Source organism: Cervus elaphus, chromosome 23, assembly GCF_910594005.1.
Source record: "Cervus elaphus chromosome 23, mCerEla1.1, whole genome shotgun sequence".
NCBI lineage: Eukaryota > Metazoa > Chordata > Mammalia > Artiodactyla > Cervidae > Cervus > Cervus elaphus.
In genome coordinates, this window is record NC_057837.1 from 45,949,844 (window position 1) to 45,973,962 (window position 24,119).

Consider the following 24,119-nt stretch of genomic DNA (forward strand, 5'->3'; position numbering starts at 1 on the left):
AAACTGCAATTTACAGAGATCGCTCTCCAAGGTCCTGAGAATATCCCATCTCTGTCTGATGGGCTGGAGGCAGGCTGGTAAGGACCATCACAAGTGTCGGACAGAAACCACCGGGACCCAAAACAGCTCCATGTCACTCTCGGGAAGCAAACGCCAAAGTACCCTTAGGACTGGACACCGCTCAGGATGACAGAATTTCACCAAAGCTAGGAAGCAGGCAATGTTGAATGCCCTGTTTGCCATGAATCATCAGCATTATAAGAAAAGAAACGTGGCTGTGAGTAGCACTGCCCTGCTTCTGTGTAACCTACAAAGATCCCGAAAGTAGTCACAGTGAGCACATGTATCACTGTTTAAACTACTCGGCACAAAGCCAGAAAAGCAGGATTCATGGCCCTGTTTTTCAGATGAGGAAACTGAGGCTCATAGACTTCATGTGATTTTCCCAGATTCCCGTGGCCAGACTGACTCAAGTAAGATGTGAACTTAGGTCTGCCTGGCTTGGAAAACCAGTCCCTGCCCAGGTTCTGCCTCTACCTACTGAACGCTTCAGGTGCACCATCTTAGGGGAGCTGGCTTGACTTTGCCTGCCACACTCACGTGTTTCTCCTGGGATGCACCTGCACTGTCTCCTTCCTGCCCCCGTCTTCTTTACAGGCTGCAATCCTTCTCACTTTCCTTCTCCCATTCCTTCTGCAAAATATCTTTTAAGGATGTGTGGTGGTAGAGAGAAGGACCCTATAAGAGAAGCAGACATGAGGAAGTAATGAAGTAAGCGTGCTCCCCCAAAGCCACTCCTTACTCCAGTTCTCAGCTCACTTGCTGTGCTGTGCACTGAAGGGTAGAGTCTTGAAGGTGGAAGAACGCAGCCCCCCTTCCAAGGGTTGCACACCTGGTGTGAAGATGGCTCTCCAGCACTGACACCAGCACATGATCAGGAGTGCCCGGAACTCCCACTGCCACCCCCAAGTATACCAGGCGTTGGGCTGCAACGTGCTCACAGGGTGGGTTACCTCAACCTCAGAACAGCTGCAGAGGTAGGTGCTGGTGGGTTTTGCCTCCTGCAGAGACAAGAGGGAAGCTCATGGCCCAGCAGGAGGGAAGTCAGGCCAGCTCTGCTGATGGTGTTCTGGACACTGTGCCCACCCCTGCCCGATCCTGGGGGTCAGTGGACCAGTGAGGAGGAGTTTTGTGAGACAACACTGGCTCATGTCAGTAACAGCATGTCTGCACTTGCACACAACTTTCCACCATTCCAACAACTTTCACCAACCTTGGTTCCTCTCATCTTCTCCACAGTGCTTCCTTTGTCCAGAGTGGTGGGCTCCAGGGGATGGTGATCACAGCACAGACTGCCCCTCCAGGAATGTCCCTGGTGGGGGAGGGTACAGAGCAAGACTGCTTTGTGCTAACTTGGCTGGGCACTGGGAACATGAAGGAGAAAGCGTGGGAATAGCTCCTGGATTGGCAGCCCCAAGACATCCGACACAGCTGGGCAGCTGAGGCCAGCATGAAGACCCCAGTCTTCCAGAGCTAGGCTGCAAAGAACGACTTTCTGGGAAGATGGTTTTGATAAGCTTTCTCTCTTTCACCCTCAACCAAGAGGGACCCGGGAAGGTGTCAGTTGTCCATGCTCTCGGCTGACGGTCTCTGCAGGCACACTCGCAGGCAAGTCCTCACCGTCTTCTATTCTTCATGCTTATTTCTGAGGGGTGGGGGCTGCTGTTCTCTGTGGAAGTAGGTGCAGAGGAGTGATTTTCCAGCACATGAGAGTCCTAAGAGCAAGGGCTGTTCTACTGGGTCCAAGGTTTTGATTAATAAAAGAATAGCACTGTGATTTGTGGAATGTAGCCATGTGACCTGCAAACACACATCTTGCATTGACAGGTGACAGCAGAGCTGGCTGTCGGAGGGCGTCAGCTTTGTCGCATGCTGTGTGCTCCAATCTCCTCCACCAGATTATGCTCCTGCTGGTATGCCTAAGTCCCTTTCACTGGGACCACCTCTACTCCATGATGGGGGGATCAGAGTGAGTGCTTTTTGCTCAAGGTGACCCCCTCCCCTGTCAACGTTACTCATATGTAGGCTCAGGCGGGCAGTCAGGAGGAGGGACCTTGGCTGAGGGTCCTGATGACCTTCCCTAGGGCAGAGGTGCCACTGTCCTGGGAAACAGCCACCCAGAGCCATCCGTCTCCCCTATGCTCATCCTGCTTCTGAACTCGGTAAGGAGCCCACTGTGTCTTCCTTCTAGTGTTTTCCCAACTCTTTCTCTCCTGCCTTGACCAAAAGCAGGGAATTATAAGGCAAGTTTTTAAAAATAACTTCTATAAATGATCAAAAGACCCTGGGGGTTAATTCAGTGTCCCTTTTTTTCTCTGCTCTATTTCTGGGCAGAGGCAAGGGAAAGACCAGGGAAAGAGCAAATTGAGGTTTCACAATATACACACAGCCTCAATCCCAGGTGAAGGATGAATCCAGGAAACCAAAGAAGGAAATACAGTGTTTAGACTTTAACCCTTGGGTTGAAAATTTAAACAGTCTTCCCTGGTGGCTTAGTGGTCAAGAATCTGCCTGGAAATACAGGAGACACAGGTTCAATCCCTGGGTTGGAAAGATCCCCTGGAGAAGGAAGTGGCAACTCACTCCAGCATTCATGGACAGAGGAGCCTGGCGGGTTACAGTCCATGGGGTCGCAAAGAGCTGGACATGACTGAGTGACTGAGCATGCAGGCACAGAGAATTGAAATGAAGCCACAGCATCAGCCCACCCGAGTCCAAATACCAGAAACGTATGCCTGACAAGCTCCCAACCCTTTCTTTTAATTCATTACGTTGATTAACACCCCAAACCATTAATTCCATCTGTGCTTCGTTTTCTTCCTTTCTTCATGCCATCACACAGCTCTCTGGAGATATGACAGTGCTCGTTTTGAAAATCACTGGTTCCAAGATAAGATTTGAAACATTAAAAAATTAACTCTTTGAACTGTATCAGTTTAAGACACAAAGGAAAATCTAGGATAGGGTGTGCATTAAGAAAGCTTTAAATAGTAGTAATTCTTTATGATTCAATAAAGTACTAAGGTTTCACATTTCTAAAACTAACAACTAAGGGTATTTTAAGTGTAAATGTCAGTTATTGAACCTATCTATAATGTCGAAGAGGATTATTTCAGGTCGTCATTTCTCTTATCCTGCACAAACATTTAGTGGTAGGATACCATACTTTATTCCAAAGGTCACAGAGATCATAAAACACTGATGTGGACATTGTCCCATGGCTGGCAGCCTACACGCTAGGAAGGAATGGAATCAGTGCTACAATTACCCCGGAGGCAGGTTCAATGAGTCAAGATCATCTTAGACAGGGCCTGGGGTGCCCGTGGGACCCATCCAGTGGCAGACTATATTCTCAGGGCTCCTCTTTTCATTTTTATGTATTTATTTTTGCCCGGGTCTTCATTGCAGTACTCAGGCTTCTCCTTGCGGTGGCTTCTCTTGTCACAGAGCTCATGGTTCGTGGTTCGTAGGCTCAGTAGTTTCAGCCCCCAGGCTCCAGAGCACAGGCTCAATAGTTGTGGGACTATTAGTTGCTCCACAGCATGTGGGATCTCCCCGGACCAGGCATTGAACCCGTGTCTCTTGCACTGGCTGGCAGATTCTCCACCACTGAGCCACCAGGGAAGTCCGGAGGGGTGCTTTCATCACGGAGACCACTTTGACTTGACTATTGTCCTCGTCTTGGGAAGTCTATGGTTAAAATCAGGGCACTGTGTGTTGAGAGACTACAGTAAGCTGACAGGATCCCTTTACAAAGCACTCAGCTTGCTTTTTCCTAATTCAGTGTTCCCAGCAGCTCTGCGGTGTCTTTCTCCTCATTTTATAGACGAGGCTTGGGAGGGTTCATTGCCTTTCCCAGGAGTGGGCACAGCGCACAGAGAAGTAGAACATGAATCTGGCCTGATGGTAGCAAATTCAGGGTCTTTCCTTCTCTTTACCAGCATTTTCTGAGTAATGTTCCTTTAGACGTCAATACAGAACTCAAGTAAGTTTCAGCTGGAAGACAGACTTCGGTAAATTAAAATTTGTGATATCAACTAAGAAAGAAAACTCAGCCAAAATTATTTGTCCCCAAAGTTTACATAGAAATAATCAGTAATCACAGAATATGGAACTTGGAAAAAGCAGATCTTTTGCAGATCTGCTTTGAAATTGGTAAGGATGCATGTGGTGTTCTCCCAAACTGCAGGCGTGCCTGGGAGAGAGAGCAGGGACAGAGCGAGAGCTGGCTGTCAGTGCAGCACCGTGCCCAGGGTGGCCCTGCACTCAGAGCCCTCCTCCAGGCTGGACCCCTCGCGCCCTCCCCTGCTGGCCGCCCCGCTCCCACCCCTTGGATGAGAATCAGGAGTGGGGTTTGGGTCATAGCACAGGTCATCCCCATGTCTCCTCCACTTCCAGGTCTCAGGCCCAGTTTCCTTGATGTGAATTATTTAATTTGAAGAACAATGGCTGAAGATAAAAGAGCGAAAAAGCCCTCTTGTGCTATTTCTGTTTGTGAAAAGTAAACCTTTAGTGTAGTCTGTGATGAGGTGATGAGTCGGCAGGCATAAATACGTCCAGGGAACGCTCTGTGCTGCTTTTTTCCGCCTGGTGGAACTTGTCAGGGGAGTGGAGGGGAGTTGAACTAAACTTTGGACTCTACAAAAGTCCTGTTCATTTCTGTGGGAGTTACTTGCTTGGGGAAACCTGTGAGAAACAAGTTAATTGTACTTTTAACTGGAAGTGCAGATGTTGTGATCAATTAAGGAAAGAAGCCGTGCGTTGGTCTCAACCACAGATGATGAGTCTAGGAGCCTAAAGGTGTGCACAGTGGGTAAAGAGGCAGGGGGACTTATTGGTGTGAATGTGCCGCCCTCAGGCTCTTCACCTGCAGAAACAGATCTGTTCTTCTGGAACACTCTAGCCGGCCAGCACCCTGAGCCTCCCTGACCTTGAAGGATGCGAGGACAACAAGGTCCCTCAAAGAAGGCTTGCAGAAGTTCACAAAAGCTACTGAATCTCCAACTCCAGAATGAAAGCGAGCAGAGCAATAGGGTAAAGACCACATTGGAACCATCCCCCCGTGAGCCCCCTTCTAACCATGGTGACTTCAGCACGTTTCCTAAGTCCTCTGAGTCTCAGCTTCCTCAAGAGTAAAAGGAGGATCTGTGACAACCACTCCAGAGTCTGTGTGAACTCAGTAACGTGCCTGGAACAAGCAGCATATCTGGTATAGGCCGGCTCCAGGACCCCTCAGGTGCTCGAACCACAGACCTGGCCTAGGTCCCTCGTGGCTCTGAGGGCGCCAGAAGGAGCAGACCAGACCACCACCCAGAAGCACTGCACACCTACAGTCTGAGGAGACCCACGATGGAGATCCTGGGGTGCAGGGAACACCCAGGGGCCCCGTCCTGCCTGTACTGAGGCCAGGCCTTCCTCAGTGTGAAGACCTGCTCCCCTCCAGGCCTGCCCACCCCCTCTGTCCTTGTCCAGTTTCCCCGTGAGAGCTATGCGGGGGCTGCACCTAACTCTCCAGGCAGCCCCCCACCTGCTGGGACCCCCACTCCTAGTTCCTGGTTCTGGCTCAGACAGGCTGAAGACAGGCCAGCGGAGCCTCCTGATGGACCGGGGGAGGCGTGGGTGCCTGCAGCTCTTCCAGCGTCTGTGTTTTCACGTCTGTGCAGCAACACCAGCCGCCAAGCTGTGCTGAAGTGATTGGAAACAGACAGGAGGCAGGAGCCTCGTCTAAGGCGTCCTGTGTCAGAGCGTGTGATGGTGAGCTCTGGTTCAGAAGCCTCCTCCATCCCCAGAGACACAGATTCACTGAGCTGCCAGGCCTGAGCTTGTCCTGCCTTCCCAACGCGGCATGACGTTATGCAAGTAAACAAAAACAGAGACTAGCCCCTGTCTATGCAAAATGTCTGCTTAAATTATACTCCAGAACTTTCAAAAAGGTAAAGATCAGCCAAGATTTTGATCTTGACCAGCTTTTGAATCAGGATCTAAAGTAAGTGCTGAAACCCAGGTTTTAAATGTGTGGCCTTGACCACCCCCCTTCAGGGTTGGAAGCTGTAGTCCCCGGTGACCACATCCACTCTCCAACCAGGGGGCCAGGGCACCCGCGCCTCACAGAAAGAGTCTTTGATGACAGGAGGTGAACAGGGGCTTGGTAAATGCAACCAGGCTGGAAGGCACATCTGATCAAATTTCTCCCCAAGACATCTCCCCTTGGCTTCTGGACTCGGGGACTAGTTTTTTTGCAAAAAGCTACACAGGGAAAGTTTGGGTTGGTACTGACTCTGAGTTTCCACAGGGGGAGTCCTACAGCTGCATTTCCAGACACAGCTGACGCTCTCAAATATCTCTCATGCTATAGAGCGTACGTGGGCGGGTGGTGCACTTCTCCGGGATTCACAAGAAAGAGCAGCAGGGGTGGGCTGTGAGGTCGGTAGCAGGAAATGTTTGAACCCGGCACATCGAGAGACCCTGATGGGACTGCGTTTATCAGCCTGAAATGAGCCAGACACTTAAATGCCTAAGCAGGAAATACACAAGCCCCTCCTTTCTGAGGCTAACTGGAAGAATGTGTGCTCATTCTCTCAAAAAATTTTACCCACTGATTTACCAGTGATCACATTTACAAAGTGATCAGTGTCGCCAATCGCTGTTTATACTGATTCTCAAGCAGAAGTGAAGGTGGTGATCCCCACTGCACAGATGAGCAGACTGAGGCTAGTCTACACCACTCAGGAGAGGCCGAGCAGGGGGGCTAGCCTCGGGTGCAGACGCCCTCCTCTCCCCTTAGTCAGTGACAGCTGAGCCAAGACCCCCAGCCCCCCACATAACAGCACATCCAAACTTCCCAATTGCTCCCAATGTTCCCTAGAGGGAGTACTTTTTTCTCATATAAAGAAAATTATCTGGAAATTTCTAAGTCCATGAGGAGCTTGAAGAGGGTGTATGTAAAGTAGGAAATAGAAATATTTGTGTGCCATTTTTGCATCATCCTGTTAACGCTAATGACTTTTAGAGTGGATTTTTTTCCCAAACCATTACTGTTATAACTAACAGCCTATGTGATTTAAATGCAAAATGCAATGAAGATGGCTGGACTATTTTCCTTTTTAAGTCTTATGTTAGATTTTTAACGTTCCATAAGTATGGTCTTGAAAAAAACAGGATAACCCTGAAAAAAACTGTTCAAACCTGGTTCAATTTGCAATCTACCTCCTGGTAAATATTACTTTCTTTCATCCCAATGTTACATTCGGTGATAAAACTATCAGATAAAAGCCCTCTCTGCCTTTCATTTCATTGTTCCCTAAATAGAGCAACCTACTGACATTCCTGCCTTAAAAATCAGGCTCTGAAGGAACCCCCGCGTCTTTATGCAGCATTTCTTCCTTGCAGACGAAACAGCCAAGGGATGTGAAGGAGAAAGCCAAACAGACAAACATGCGGGTTCTGAAAAATGAATCCCCCTAAGAGGCTGTCTCCCGGGGAACTGCAAATCTTAGCCCCTGGCCGAGGAAGCAAGGGCTCGGTATTTCTCAGAGAGATATTTCCCCCTTGACACCCGGGTGTGCGATGGATTAACTAGTTAGAAACTGGTGAGAGGCGGGGTCCCTGCGCCTGAGAGCGCGGGGGCCCGGTGCCCTGTCCGTGCGGCCGGGCGGGAGCCGGGCTGGGCGGACTCCTCCGTCCGCTGCCCCTCGGGCTTCTCGCAGGGAGGCCGGCTCGGCACGCGCCCCCTCCCTCCCGGGCTGGTCCCTTCCCTTTCCAGCGCCCCGGGCAGCTCCGCCGTCCAAACCGGAGCTGAGTTTGCTGACAGGGGCGCACGGGCTGGCGGCGCTGATGTCAGAGCCGGCTGACGGCCGTGATTGGATCTAATTAGACTTCGCAGCAGCAAATAGACAGGCTCCCTGCGTGATCGGCTTCAAAGTGGCTGGTGCCCAACAACTAGCAGAGGTGCCAAAGTAGAGCCTGCGCGCGGAGCCCAGATCCGGGGCGGCTGGGGCGGCGGGCGCTCCGCGGTCCCAGCCTGCGCGCTTGGTGCGGGCTCAGACAGCCGGCTCTGCCCGGCTGGACGCAGGTGACAGAGTGCCGCCAGAGGAGACGGTGACAGAGAGCCGCCAGAGGAGACGCCAGGAGTGCGAGCGCGCAGCCCCGAAAAGTGAGCCGGCTCCGGATCCGCAGGAGCGTCCCCGGCGGCCGCGGCCGGAGCCGGAAAGCTGAGAGTGTTGGAGAGAGGACTCCTGCCTGGGTTCACTCGCCGGCCGCGGCCATGGCATCGGTCCTGGGGACCAGCAGAGCGTCCGGAGGGCTGAGCGGTCAACTCAAATGCAAGTCCAAGCGGAGGAGGAGGAGGCGGGCCAAGCGAAAAGGTAAGGACCGGCTTCCGCGCCGCCTGGCGCGCACTCCCCGCGACGCGCGTCGCCTCTGCGCTCCCTGCCCGCTTCTAGCGGCCTCCCTCGGGATGCTGGGGCGGCGTGGCCGGGGCCCGCCGAGCGCCCCGCTCCAGAGTTCAGGTCCCTCCGTGAACGCCCGGGCTTCCGCGAGCCCGAGGGGGTGGCCAACTGAGCGGGGGCCCCGGCGGAAGGCGGTGCCCTCCCCGGCCTCCGGCACGGCTGCTGACCGTCGCGCACAGACGCCGGTGCCGAAAGAAACGCTCGCCTAAGCCCTAAGCGTCCCTAAGAACGAGGGACGGGACCTCGCGCCAGCTTCTCCATCCCAATTGTCTTGGAGGCGGGAGTGGGCAAAACCCTGGCAACCGCCTCCCCACGCTGGGTGACAGTTTCTATTCCGAGCGGCGCCGGCTGTTTTGTAAACACGGGGACCTGCAGCGCGAACGGGGTTCGTCCGGGGGGAATAAGCAGAAATTAATGCATGAAAAGAGAAACAAGCATCGCAGCTCATTAGAAATGAGGAAAGCTGCGAAGTAGGAGAGGAGAGGAAGTGCCTGGTGTCAGGTTCTAGCCTGGCTCCCCAGGTGCTGGGAGAGGAACGAGCCCCCGAAGTTAGTCGTCGGGTGGGCAGCCCAGGGTTCCCCTCGGGGGCAGGGCGCAGCCGGCCGCTGCTCCGCCCGGAGGACAGCCCTGGGCGCCGTCCTGCCGGTGTCTGTCCCTGAAAGGTGGCCGGAGCCCTCGGTGCGGCCGCCTCTTTCCCAGAGAGGAACTTATGTCAGCCGCCCCTTATCATGAGTCTGCAGGAGAAAGTTCAGTTATTATTTGAAATGTGTTGGGGGTTTTTTTAAGTGACCAAAGAGCCCTAAAGAACGGGGGAAAGACACAACAATCGTGTGTCAGGTTTCCCAGTTTCTCTGCGGGAGGATGCGGAGTTAGTTGTTATTGAACATGTACCTCCTTCCCCAAGAATCTTCATCCTTGCGGAGGCTTAAGATAAGTTTCTGCCCCATCTCTTCCTAACTGCTTCTAAACAGTCCCCGAGCCCTTTCCGACTTCTTCTGGTAGTAGAAATTAACCAGACGGTTTGAAGGAATAAATGCCAAGAGCGCACAGCCATTCATTATGATTGCATGTCAGGGTGGCAGGGAGCAAGGTGACAGCTTCTAGGAGGGCTTCAGAGCCTTGGTGTGGGGGGTAATTCTGATTCTGGTTTAACTCTTGAGCTGCTGCAAAGAATGCTGGCTACTCACTTTGTTCCCTGAAAATTTCACTACGAATCAGATCTGGTCAATGTCTTCCAAAAATAATGCTAACAGAAAGTGACAATGATATTGAAAAAAAAATCACAGAATTTAATAATGAGTATAAATTTTAAAAGTAATGAAAAAGAAACATTGCCTTTTATGCTTCAAGTGTTCATGTGTTCCAGTATTTTTATTTAGTATATTTAAATATTAAAATGGAAAAGTATGGAACAATATTTTACAACAAAGCAAAACCTATCGAAAGAAAATAGAAGCTGATGAACACTCATGTCTTTCTCCAAATTCATTTTTGTACCTTTAATTTAAGGTCAGTCATGTTAGCTTAGAAGGGATTCATTTTCAGAAAGGAAAGCAAGAAATATGAAGGACGACTTCATTGGCTATAAACTATGACAATTCAAAATAAAATTTTATGTGAAATATGTATACACTTTATTTTGAATATACCAAATCTCTTAATTTTTATAGCCAAAAATGAAGTAGGAAAAGGTATTCAGGATGTGTGTACTAATTCCAGTTACTCGAAAATTTATCTGTGGGGTGAAGTTTCCTATGTCATCTGCCAACAGCTTATCGTGGTGGATGAGTCAAATCAAACCTCTAAGTGTTCACTTCTTAGGGAAAAGTTAGCAGTGGAGGTGTGTGGTCAATGAAAAGAAAACAATAATTACAGAGCTCTTTATTTGCATTTTCCTGGGAACAGATCAGTCTGTATATAATTCCTAATTATTACAGATGCTTTTTTCCCCTCTTCTATCAGGACAGTGGTCAATTTAAATTATGTTCTAATATTCATGAGTTTTAACAGCAGAAATATAATAGAATAGCCTCAACTTTTAAGCTTATCTAATAATAAAACTCTATATCTGTCACAATTTAAAGCCCATGTGTATGGGTGGCTGTTAAGGAATTTTGATAAGGCTCTATTGAGTACTAAGTAAAGCCAGTGATTATGATCACACAGAAAGAGTTCTTTTCCTGGGTAAATGAATAAATTAAAGTAAATGTACATTTTTTGCCAGTGGTAAGCGTATTTCCACCTATTCTCACAAATAAGAATCATTTTGTTTGCATCATAACTTTTAGTTTCCTGGAGCTGTTAACCAAAATGCTACTAGCTTCTATACAAATTATCTAAACGTGGCTTTCCTGAGATTTCTTTATTATGCTTTTTATTGTCAGAATCATCTATAGGATCTGAAATAAAAGCTCTGTAGCTACAGTGTAACTGTGGAATTGACACGATACTCCCATTTATTATTACATAGGATCCAGAGCCTTGGAAATGAAATTTTTTTTCCTGTAGGAGATATTTTTTAGTCATGATACCACACAGAAAGCAGTCCATATCATTAAAAGTAAAAAAAAAAAAAAAAAAAAAACTTAGTCACAAAATATGACTTCAGGTATTAACTAGTCATGACCTGCATTTGTCTCTCAGGTAAACTTTTAAAAAGACACTTAAGCAAACCTCCCCACCCCCAATCCTCCTGTTATTTCATTAGGACCCAGGGCCATCCATTTTTGCATTTTTCTCTCTGTGTTATTTTTTAGTTGGGACTTTATCTTATGAATTGTTTATGGATCATTTACATTTTCTGTACAAACAAGAAATGTCAAATTTTGACTTTTTATGCAAAAAAGAAAGGCAGTTTTTTGAAAAGCTGAGCAAAGGACAGTGTTACCATCTCACTTGCACACTATGGTTCAGGACGGTCACCTGCTCAGTAACATGTGCACCCACACTATGGTTAAGGACGGTCCCTTCCTCTGTCACACATGAGCCCCATCAGCTTCTGCTTGTGTTTCGTGCAGAGACTTCCAGGAAATCCTAGCTGCTCATATAGTTTAGGAGGCTTGCCTGCTGCCTCCCACATGGAGCACCCTCTTAGCCAGCTCCTCACGGAGAATCCTGGAGGCCGTGCTGGGCCTTCCAGTCCCGGGTTAGACTGTGTGCAGGTCTGCACGCAGCCTGTCCGTGCTGGTCTTAGAGTCACACCTGTGCGTGTTACAAAAGAACTGAAAGTGTGGATATTGTAAAAGGTTGTAAAAGGTGCATATTTTAACCTGAGTAGTAAAGGCAAAGGTGGAAGGTTTCTTAAATTAGTATCAGCTCAAGCAGGAAGCACAAAAGGCGGTACCATCAGAACAGGGTAGCATATAAAATAAGTCACTTACATGTATCAGCTCCCTGAACCATGGACACCTCCAGGGAAATATGCCTGAGGAATTGCATAGGTGTATTTTTAATTATTAAAATAGTATACGTATTCTCTTTTGATCTCTTGGTGAGCTTTCTTTGGTGAGAGTAGTTTCCCAAAAAGAAACTGTGTATTGTCATGAAATGCATTTTCTAAATAAAATATTTTTAACATTTGACCCATGAATACATACGGTGTATAAAATAATTGAAGTCTCTGGAAATTAAAAAAAAAGATTGCTCTTTAAATACAAATATATTAGAAAATGGATTGAGAACCAATACAAATTCAGTTGGTTCCAGGAGGTAAATAGGAAGACAGGGTTTTAATTAGGCATCAGTCACTAACATAGAGAGGGGGAACTTTGGGGAACTATTTGAAATGCTGCAGAAACAATCCTTGGTAAGTAGATCCAGCTGAACGCGGCATCAACACACCACCTGTCTTTTCTGAGGCGTTTGACAGCAAGCTAAGTTAATGCTTGAATTTCACGTATTGTTCCAAGGAAATCCCTTATGCAGAGTTCTAGAAAATTGAGGGGTAGCTCTGCCGAAATAAGTAAGCTGATGAATCAGGAGGAGGCAGGAGCAGCCGGTCATGAACTTGGGGAAATGTGGGGGAAAGTTGGCCAAAGGAGCAGGATAAGGAGAGCATGTGGATGGCAGACGCAGGCTTGTTGTGAAATGGCATTCCATGAAAAGCTGATGAAATAGAAAGATGGGCCACAGATGAAGGTGGCAGAGGCCGATGGGCTCATCCTACCTGGTGGGGCTGCCTGCCTCGTGCATTGCAGCCAAGCATCTCTGCACACACTAGCCTCGCTGGCCCGCAGCTCCGGATCAAGGACTGGATTTAGTGATGAAATTAAACTGACGGAACTGTTCGCCCTCTAATTGTGTAAGGGCTTTTTATTCCTTTCTCTTTTTAAAATTTGTATTAGTACCTCTGGTTTCTAGTGACCCGTGTAATAGCAGTAATTTGAGATTGCTTCAAGGGCATTAGATATGATGAGTGAACTTGAATTTAGAATAAAAATATGAGGCTCATGTATCCATCACTAAACAGTGGTGATTGGGTTGTTGGAGAAGTGCTGCCCCAGAGGGGCGTCACATAAGGATATGCAGAATAAGGAAACTGCAGCTTTCTTTTCTTGAGGCATGGAGAGACAACTTCTGCCCTGAAAGCATTCAGTGTTCAACTTAAAAACCGTAGATGTTTGTGGTTGTGTGTGTGCATGTGTACATATACATACAGTGAAGACAGCTGAAACACCTGAGCATTTTTTATGTCTGCCTGATTCTTTTTCTAAAATGCTAGAAAATGAAAGTCACTGTTTTTGTACTGTGGACAGTTTTGAACAACTCATAAAATCAAAAATAATATCACAGATCTTCATCATTTAAAAATATTATCTCTAAATGCCGTATCGGTAAATGGAGCTCTTAATTACTAGCAAACAAGATTTCTAAAAGGATAAATTTTCACATAATAGGTGAGATTTTAAAGGTACTTATTTTAGCCATTTCTAAACTGGAAAAAAAAAAAGGAAAGAAAGGTGAATGCCCAAGTGAAATATGGAAAGCACAAGGTCCTTCGCAAAATATTCAAACTATTGAGTGTTGGCGTTACCCTGAGCGTATACATCACGAGGAAGAGCCACACAGCCACACACTGCCTGAGCGCGGCCAAGACCCGCTCATGCTGTCGAGTCGCTGTGAACAGAAGCCAAATTAACCCCTGTCTGTTCAGTTCAATGGTTCTCCTGCACTGAAATGCAGAAATACATGCTGTGACATACTGGATTATGCAAAGAGAATTGTTTATTCCTCACTAATAATGCATTATAATTCCCTTAAGAACATATCACTATCAAAGAAAAGAATATTACTTTCAAAAAGAGGGGAAACATCTGCTTAATTCTTGATCCACTTGTAAATTTGGTCTCTGCCTGTGGGATCAGGAAACAGAAAGAGGAGGGCATACTGAGAAATTTAAATCCTAGTCTCTTATACTTGCGTATGTTTGTACCTCAGTTCCAAACACCTCTCTTGGGTGATTAAAATTTTACTTCCTTGTTTTTTTTTATTTAGAAGGAGTGGGGGACAGGGGCTGTTGCCTGGTTTCCTGACCTTGTTTCAACAGTCACAGCCAAGGCAGCTCTGAGAGCCGTGACTGTCCATCCATACACTTGTGAGTGAATTCATTTTCCCAGGAATCCCATCCAAGAAACAGCAACCCAGAAGTAGAAATGTTTGCTTTTTAAGCTATCAGTAATTTTCCCCAAAATAAACTTGGCTGCCTGCAAAGACAGCCGATTTTTTTTTCTGAAGAATGATAAATGATAAATATTTGAAAATAAAGAGTTAATCTGAGTGCCTAAGTTCTCTCCAAACATTGTGGATATTTAGTCATCTTTTATTATAGATGCAGGTATTAAGCATGAAATAATTTAAGCATGAAGATAATTTCATTTTATTATTTCATGGATGGAGAATGACTGCAACCAGTATCTGGTTTCTGGTAAAAAGTGGCTAGTCAGTGTCCCTTTTGTGTCATAAAATAGACACACACAAGTTCACTATCATCTTGTTTAAATTATGAAAATTATCAAGTTAATGTTAAAAAAATTTTAAATCTCAAAAAACAGCAAGCGTGGAATATAAATTTTATATTCATACTAAAGAGTGCATTTTATGCTTGATTAAGAAATAGTGTCCAATAAATGGGACATTTATAATGATAAAGATTAGCATTAAAGACGGAAGAGACCTACAAACGTTCAGGTGACTTTAGGATTTTAGGACCATTTTTTTTTTTAATCCCTAAGCGATGCAATTTTAAAAGCTTTTTTAAAGCTGAGTTCACTTAAAATCACGGGCCTGGAGGAGGCTCCGTGGGGCTGCCTCGGTGCAGAGAAGACAGACAGAACAGCCCCAGCCTGAAGAGACCCGGCGAGGGGCTCAGGCTGGGATATTCCAGCTCATGTCCAGGCCTGCTGCCATCCACAGCTCCCCTCACTGGGGAGGAAAGATGGGGTGTAGGCAGAAAGTAGGTGAGGACAACTAGCCCCTCCACTGTGATGACCTGCTCCCTTCAACTACAATCTGGTTCCATCCCTTCTACCTTCAAGCATTTTATACCGGTGCCCACTGGGGTCTCCCACAAAAGAGGCTGAGGCTTCTTTCTGCGGCCGCATCACCATTCGGATGATAAACACAGCGAACATTGCTCAGAATGCATTAGCAAACGCTCCTTTCTGGAATCTCTGCTCTACAGACATGACTCTGCCACCCAGATGCTAGCTCAGGGTTTCCAGAGGGTCGCACACAATAGAAAGTGTTCCTTTAAATGCCTCAACTAGGATGTGCTTTGCAGACTTTCACAGGTTTAATTAATCTTTACTGCTCCATTTATTTGAGATGCAATCTCTAATTCTTGTTTCCTTCTGCTGATAGAAGACCTGCATCATCACTGTGCAATGTCTTACGTGATTTCTCAAATATGGCATTAAAGTAGGACAGAGGGAACCCAGTTCTCTGAAACTGGAGCCCAAGCCAAATCCTCTCTGTGTTAAAATCAAACAGAAAGTGGGGCGGCTCTGTTTCTCAGAAGCAGGACTTGGAAATCGTGATAAAGTAGCTCACAGCATGCACCTAGAACACCAATAATTGATTTAAAAATGACTTTATCAGCCTAAGTCCATCGGAAGTACACAGATGACCTCTGTTTAAAATCAAGGCAATATTTCCTAAAAGTTTAATTGCTCTTGGAAAAGTCCAGTATAATGAACATGACAGACACATCAGCAAAGCAGACCCTGGCCTCCTCCCCGCAAGCCTGGCTGTGTCCGCTCATCCCTGTCCAGAGCAGATGCTCCTTCTGCGTTTGGCTGGCGGCTGCAGAGCCCGTCCTCACAGGAAACACTCTCCCCATCAGACCACGGAAGGTGCACAAGCTCAGGTACCGCCTGTCATGTACAACTTTAAAAGATTTTTGTTTTAATCTGGGTATTGCGCAAAACAATATTAAGCATCACACCTTCTCCTATCCCTTAGGTGAGTAAAAACATGGAAGACCCGCTTTAACCACAGATGTAAAGATGCTCTGTTTGTGTTTCAACTCTAAATATTCATACCGTGGATGAAACTTTGTAAAGAACCTTCCGGATTCTAACAGAATTCTAACAGAAAGTAACTTTTTCATTCAAAACATACAGTTCAAGGAGAATTTTTTTTTAATTCAGATGAGTCCGTGCTGCTAATTTCCTTTCTGAGGGAGAAGTGAATTTGAAATCAAAATCATTGATATATCCCGAGGATAAATAGTAGCTTTTAAAAAGCTCTGATACAGTAGGACAGGGAATGCAGTATCCTTGAAGGATACTGAATAGAGAACAAATGCTGTCCCCCTGACGGTGGCTTTGGCGGCAGCACATGCGTCCCTGTGCCAGCCCTTCCCAGAACTGGAGACAGGGATCTGCTCGGGGCTGGTGGAAATTGGGGAGATCTTCTCTCCCTAAGCAGTTAGGATAAGAAGGTTACTCTTTTAGATCTAAAAAATGTACAGTTCATATTTTATTGTTATCACCTTTTAGGGGAGTTAAATTTATTTGGGGCTTTTGTATGTAGATAATGAATAGAGTTCAAGTTATTAAAAATTATACTTTCTGTAGGCTACTAATATATGCAAACAATATATACAGATGACAAATTCAAGATTTAAGATATATGTAAATATTTATTGAAATAATGAATATTGAAATATTAAAAGATTGTCTATCAGCTCTCTGGAATAGCAGAAGTCTAACACCTACTCATTTTTAGATGAACATTTTAAAAATCAAGTGTAGAGAAAAGTCTTGAGAGGATGAACTCCTTGAAAGACAGTGAAAAAATAAACTTGGTTTATGATCATGACGTTTAGCATTGAGGGAAACATCTTTTTATTTTAAAATTTCATAAAGAAGTGAAATAAATCTTTTTGTTATTGCATCTAATAAAAATTAATCTATCCTCTTATGTCATAAACTACGAGAAACAGAAAGCATGGCAGTATGTGGGGCTGTTGACAGGAGGAGAGGGGAGGGAGAAACAGAGTGACTTCCAGGTCCTTTCTTCCTGTGCTCTGGTCAGAGCTCACCTTCCTGCACTTTATTTTCTGCGTCTTCCACAACAGAGCGGGCTCTTTATTGAAAGTGTGGGACACGAGACCCAGCTCTGCTCTCTTTGCAGTTTGTCTTAGACGTTGTGTGTGTACTCAGACAAGGGCTAGATTCAACCTGTGTGAGTGCCTTTATTTGCTTGCAGTTGTCACCTCGGGTGCCTGCTCTGGACTGGACAAAGACCTAGGAACTACAAAGGTACAAGAAAAAAGAAGTTGACAGAGTCCTCCTTTTCTCTGAGTTTATACTGAATTTGGGGAATAGATACACAAATGTACAATCACAGGAAATGAAAACAGACTCTGTGACCCAACACAGTTTTAGGTCCTATGGAAATTTTAATGCCCATTTTTACCATATATTTTACAAAATTGAATTTCTTCTATCATTTCAGGTGAAACCACATATATAAAAATTAAATGACTAAAATGCAAACTCCTGTAGTCTGAGCATTTTTATCCCCTCTGCAATGTCAAAACATATTAGCTGCTTAGTTAAAATCCACTGAGAAAGTTGATTTTATTTTTGAAATAAAGTTGCTTAAAGCAATAATCAGAATATAGTAAGAGGGAAGCTTTCCTAAGGAGACTGGGTGCAGATGGCATGAGCTGCTACAGTTTACAACAGGGAACAAACCACAAGAGGAGCTGAGTGAGGGGGTACTGGTGATTTCATAAATCACCTGGTATGATGACCTCTCGGGAAGGACATGGATTCTCCCCTTCTTGCTTCATGAATTGTCTGCAGGTTTAATTGGCGGGTGTTGGTCTGTGTGCAAGATGGTCTTTGGAGGGTGGGGGCCAGGTACTCTCAATGTGTTCCCAGGAATTAGCACACAGGCTCTTTCACTGTACACCATCAACCAATGGTTGTCGCAGAATTCACTTATAAAGAGCACCTACTGACTTATTTTCGAGTCACTGCTGTGGAATGTTGAGTGTGCTCATTCAACAGACGTTCATGGGACATCTTTATGTGTCTGCACTGCACTAAACATCAGGGATTAAGCAGTCCTTAAGTTCTGGAAAATGTTCTGAGTCAGAAAGCACATCTCTACATGGCAGTGTGGTCCATGCTAAAGAGATAGTCCACTCCCTCAGGAAGCCGGGCAGCACCCTGCTGCTTGCCAAGCCAGCCCCCCACCCCTCCCCACCGGTCTACACGCTTGAGGATATTTGTGTGGATGGGGTGAGGGGCCACCCTCGGACCCAGAGAATGCCCAAGGTGCATCTTAACAACACTGGTACCCACACACCCTTGACCCTGAGGAGTTCTTGGCCTCTACACCCTGTGCCTTTAGCCTGGGCTCTGGGGTGTCCCCCGCAACCCGCCTCTGGGGTGCACACCTGTCCCTGAGTCCATCCTACTGCAGCCAGCCCCCGACGCCTCTTCCAAGACAGGCCCAGCCACTGCCCCAGGCTCAGCCTCCACCCTGCTTCTCATTGCCCAGAGGTCCACTCTGTCCTCATGGCTGAGGGCAGAACTTGTGTGCGTCTATGCAGGTCAGAAGTCTAGCATGTGAGTAAAGCAGGCATCTCACCTGCAGGGTGGCTGGCATCTCTCTGCCTGGAGGTGATACAAAGTAGGACACAGGGCTCATCCTAGTGGTCATGGGAGGCCATCCCACCACTGTGTCCACTCAGGGCTGTGGACACAGGATACCCTGTGGGAAAGACAAATCACTGGACTTGTCCCTTGTATCTGTGTAGATGGCACATTTCCTGGTCTTTCTTCTCTCTTACCTATGAGATGGCCTTGGGGCAATCTGTCTCTCCATCCATCCATCCCTGTCTCCATCTCACACACATGAATTAAGTGAGTGACCAGGGTGCAGTGCCAGGAGATAAAACTCTTCAGAGCACGACTTGCCTGGTCTGCTCTTGTGGCGGCAGTGATGCTGGCTGCTCCAGTGGGTCTTGGTATTTATCTGTAATGATGCTTAGGGAAGTCTCCAAACTTGAACAGCAGAAAGACAATGAAAAATGCACATTGTTAAAAATTGAAACCATATACTGGATTGAATGCTACATCCCATTTGTAAGTATTCATAATAAAATAAATAGTTGCTTGGTGTGCGACACTCCATATGTGATACCACTGGACTCCGTGGTCCACGAGTGGGGGGACGTTGAGTTTACCCACATCCCAGGGAAAGTATAGAACTAAACGTTCATAAGGTTGGATGTGTCTATTTTACAGAATGTCAGCCTCACTCAAAAGGTTAGCAAAATACAAGGGAGGACAAACCGTGAAAGATTCATTTAGTTGAGGCTCTGGTATTCAGTTTTCAACAAGATTGTCTTGGTTCATCACATGTAAACCAGCCATGCTGAGGCCATTCAACCCACTGCCCATGTGGCCCTTAGACAACAAGAACTAAAATTAGTCACTAATATTTATTGAGCACCTACTGTTCGTTTCTAGAAATTCCTCTCTGCTTCTCCATTTCCTTATAAAATGGAGCAATATTTGAACTGTAGATTGTAAGATATATATTTCTTGTGTATTTCACATACATATATGTGTGCATATATATATATACACACACACATTCAGAGATTAGAAGAATGTTGTCATATTTAGGTGACCTATAAATGAACTTTTAGGACAAAATTTAGAACAGAGAGGGTTTTGGGTACTTATTAGACTAAGTTAACTGTACAAAAAATTCTAGATAGACCGTAAATTAGTCATCTAGGGCTGTGTAGCAAACACCACAGCAGAAATTTATTCTCTCACAGTCCTAGAAGCCGGAGACGGGAGTCAGACGTCAGCAGGGCTGGTTGCCCCCAAGGCCTCACCCAGTGTCCCCACGTGGTCTCCCTCTGTGTGTGTCTGTGGTGGGGACACAACTCAGCCAGAAACAGACAGAAGTTCTGTTCTGTTTACCTTTAGAGACATTTCCCAAAACTAAACACATCACAGGTTCATCAACATCCTCTTCCAAGAAACATCTTCTCCACCTCAATAAGGGCCAGAAAATTCATGTTACGTCTTTGTCACCATCATACTTCTAGTATATAAACCATAAAGTCTGTATTGGATGAGAAGTACTTATAGAATCCGACTGACCTTAGGCTTGATGAGATAATGCCTGGAATACTTTTTCTTGATTATTTTGTCGTGAGTGTTCCCAACTGATCTGATGATGTAACTGATGTGGATTTTATTTCACTCGGCCCCTTGTGTCCTTTCCCGCCTGGCAAAGACCCCCGTTTCTAGCTAAAGGTGGTGTGAACTCGGATATTCTGAGGTGGGTTCCCTTCCCCCTGCCCCACCACAGAGGCTCTTTCTCCGCAGAATTAGTCCTATGCCTTCCTTCCTGGGAGGTTAAGTAAAGGTCCTCTTTGTTTCTGGATGAGGGAATGGGGACCCCGAGGCAAGCATCTCCTTCCAAGAGCTGGACCGTGAGGAACCAGACCTGGACCCAGAACCTTTGGTATTCAGCCAGGTGCTCTTGGTGAGGACCCACTGCCCTGCTGTGGAGGCAAACACGCGGGTCCCTGGGAAACAGGGGCTCATTGTCTCTCAGGGATTCCTAAGCAAACATCTAAAGAATGTCCCCAGTGCCCGTGAGTGCTGCCACATGGAGCAAGATGGAAGTCTCGGGGCAGGGGGAGGGGGGACTCTGTGCTTCTGGTTTTCACAGAGATGCTCATCATGAAGCCACCTCATAACATCATAATGTGTGTAAGTGTGTGACTATGAATGTGTATTTGTGGGGATGTATTTGCATGTATGTAAACACATATATTTATGTATACACATGCTTATATACAACTGTGCTTAAGTAGCGTTTGCTTAAGTAGCCTCCAATTTTCTTATTGGATGGTTGAAGAAACCTTTAGAGATCGTTCAACCAACTCAGACATTCAACATCTTCATTGTTCAGATATCTAAATAATATACACTCACTCCAAAGTAAATATTAATTGTTGTACAAGGTAAAAATATTCAACACCTATAAATGAATTAATATTAGCGGTGAAGAAATTTTAAATTCTATTTTTAAAAATCAAATACAACAATAGAAAGCCTGAGTGCTGTACATACACAACCCCTGCCTGCACAATACCTATATACACAATACCTGCTTATACAACACCTATGTACACACCTGCATACACAAAATCTGCATGTACAGTATCTATATACACACTCCTATATACACAACTGTATACACACAACCTCTGCATACACAACACATGCAAAAAGGTATATCTAGTGAGCACAGAGTTTATAGTCATATTCAAATTGATATTTTGCAGTGAAAATGAAGCCTATCCTTCACTCGGTGAAACCCTGGAACTAAATCTGAATGTTCTAAAACCTTCTCGTCATACATAAATACCCTTCTTGTGCATCTGGATTTAAAAGGAGAGCGTCCTGACCTACCTTGTGTGTGTCTGTGTTGGTGTACAGGATATTTTTTTCATAAACTTCCATGCATAAAAAATATGGTTAATGTTCCAATTTCCTAGATTAAACTAGCTCAGAGTCTGTCTGGTATACAAGTCAAAATCAGCTTGAAGCCACAAGTAAACATGTAGGTTCTGTTTCAAATTCACTGAGTAAATGGATGAAAAGTGGATTACAAATTAGATGTGAGTAGAGAATAGTCAAACAGGACATCTGAACTCAGTATATGACAACTGATCCTGGAAGTGTCAACTTTGAAACAAAGCAGTTAAATGACAGAGACCCTTGTAAGTAAACAGCCTGTTCCCTCAACGTAACAAAGGACATTAGCATTAAGGGGATATAAGCGACTCCATGGGCACAAATGGACTGAAATTGCTCTTCCCATTGTTCAACATCTTACTTATAAAATCATTCCAAGTAAACACACACAGGTAGATTTCTGGACTTGTAAAATCCCTTTGTGAACAAACCTAAATGTTCTTGGTGATGTTGTATTAACGTGTATGACAGGAGAATGACCTGGATCCCTTACCTTCAGCAGCGAGAATGGGAGGCTGCCTCACACCACTGACCTTGAGCAGAGAGTGGCCTGAGCCGGTCTCTTCAGACCCCTCCCCGATCGTCCTGCGGAGCTGACAGTGGCTCCAGACCCCAGGCTGGGTCAGGGAAGAGCTGAGGGTGGATGAAAGTAAAACCTGCATCTGACGGAAGGGCCCGTGAGTCCAGAGCAGGCCTGACACAGATGTCACACCTGGGCTCAGGTTACACTTGGCAGGCCATCTACGCGGCCTCCCTGAACTTCCCTGCTGGTGTGCTACCCTGCATAAAGTTCTCCAATTGCAAAAATGTCTCCAAACTCCCAGCTGTCTTTCAGTAGCAGCTGTCCCTAATCTCACTGTCTCCATGTGGGGGTGGGGGGGAGTGTATGGTGAGGGGGGTGTGTGTTTGTGGGTGTGTGTGTATGTGTGTGTGGGTAGAGAGGATATTGCTATGTTAGCTGCTCTCAAAAAGTGCTTCCAGGGGCTGTCCAGCCCTCACCACGTGTTAGTTAAGGAGGGAACTTGTGTGTCCAGGTGGGCCCAGGTGGTGTCTGTGTACACCTGAGTGTGAGACTATTAGATACAGTGCCATCAGGACCCTGGAAGTCTCGAGGGAACTCTGTGCTGTTCAACTCATAATTTCTGTGAAACCATAAAGCCAGTATCCACTCACCTTCTCTCACCACCATGTGACCTGTGACCTCTCCAGGTAGGTCCCCCTCCCAGATGCTCAGGCCCACCTGCCTCCTTCCAGCTACACATTTTCTCCCAAAGGCCACTGTCAAAATCTGATGTCATCTGGCTGACATTGTACACAAACATGAATGAAAAAAAAATTACAAATGGAGGAATGCGTTGTCACAACTAGGAGGCCGGCCTGTTAGCAGGTAAACAGTTCCACCCAGTGCACATAGTGACGGCAGGTTTCGGCAGCAGCAGCAAGACTGAGCGAGGTCCTTCCAGAAGGGGTGAAGGGGAAGCTTCGCATCCCCCCACTCTGCAGGGGGGAGAACACAGCCTGCTTCCTCGGGGCTTTCCATGCCCGCTTCTTCATGCAAAACATGCCCAGAAAACAGGAGGAAAGGAGTGAATTGCGTAATACACCTGGAGATTTCCTACCTTTGTGTGTAACAGAGTCCGTCAAACTTATGTAATCTTTGCTTGTTTAAGAGCTGTGTGAATTCTTTCCAAAAATGTTAATTTTTATAAGATGACAAATGGTACTATTTCTGCTTGGAAAACAGCCGTTTTGCATAAAGTCACAGTTTGGAGCACCTATTGTGTGTCAGGAGCTGTGCACAGAGTCAGGTACATATAAGAAAGCAGTCACTGTCACTGGCCTCTGCCACAGAGGAACCTGGGCATGAGTTTGAAACATGTGCTTTAAATATAGCTGATAACTCTGCTGTTCTATGCATTTCTTAGTGGATCTTAGGCATGTGTAATTTGGAATTTTTAAAACTTTTTAATGGGTATATTTTGAGCAACAGAAATCTAGGGCAGTTTGAGACCCCTGGGAATTAAAGGTCCGTCTGAGATGAATCAGTTCAGCTCAGTCACTCAGTCATGTCCGACTCTTTGCTCCCTCATGGACTGTAGCATACCAGGCCTCCCTTTCCATCACCAACTCCCAGAGTTTACTCAAATTCATGTCCATCAAGTCAGTGATGCTATCCAACCATCTCATCCTCTGTCGTCCCCTTCTCCTCCCGCCTTCAATCTTTCCCAGCATCAGGGTGTTTTCAAATGAATCAGCTCTTCGCATCAGGTGGCCGCAGTATTGGAGTTTCAGCTTCATCATCAGTCCTTTCAATGAATATTCAAGACTGATCTCCTTTAGGATGGACTGGTTTGATCTCCTTGCAGTCCAAGGGACTCTCAAGAGTCTTCTCCAACACCACAGTTCAAAGGCATCAATTTTTCGGTGCTCAGCTGTCTTTATCTTTCTTTACCTGACATGAATGGGGGCCACCAAAGAAGGTCTCTGAGCCACACATGGTTCCTGTGGACCCTGCAAGTGTAAACCTGCAGAAAGCACAAAGGAAAAACTTTCTTGGTTATCTTCAGGGCAATGGGATCGCACTCCC

The 24,119-nt window shown here is 46.1% G+C and overlaps 1 protein-coding gene across 1 annotated transcript in view; it reads left to right on the forward strand.

The window, feature by feature from the left end:
• The first annotated feature begins 8,006 nt into the window (after positions 1 to 8,006).
• The window catches only part of ADARB2 (adenosine deaminase RNA specific B2 (inactive)), a 227,141-nt gene continuing 211,028 nt past the window's right edge, over positions 8,007 to 24,119 (forward strand). The window contains exon 1 of the mRNA XM_043885038.1: positions 8,007 to 8,423. Coding sequence (XP_043740973.1) covers positions 8,324 to 8,423 — 100 coding nt within the window. The 5' untranslated portion in view covers positions 8,007 to 8,323. The remainder of the gene's footprint in view (positions 8,424 to 24,119) is intronic.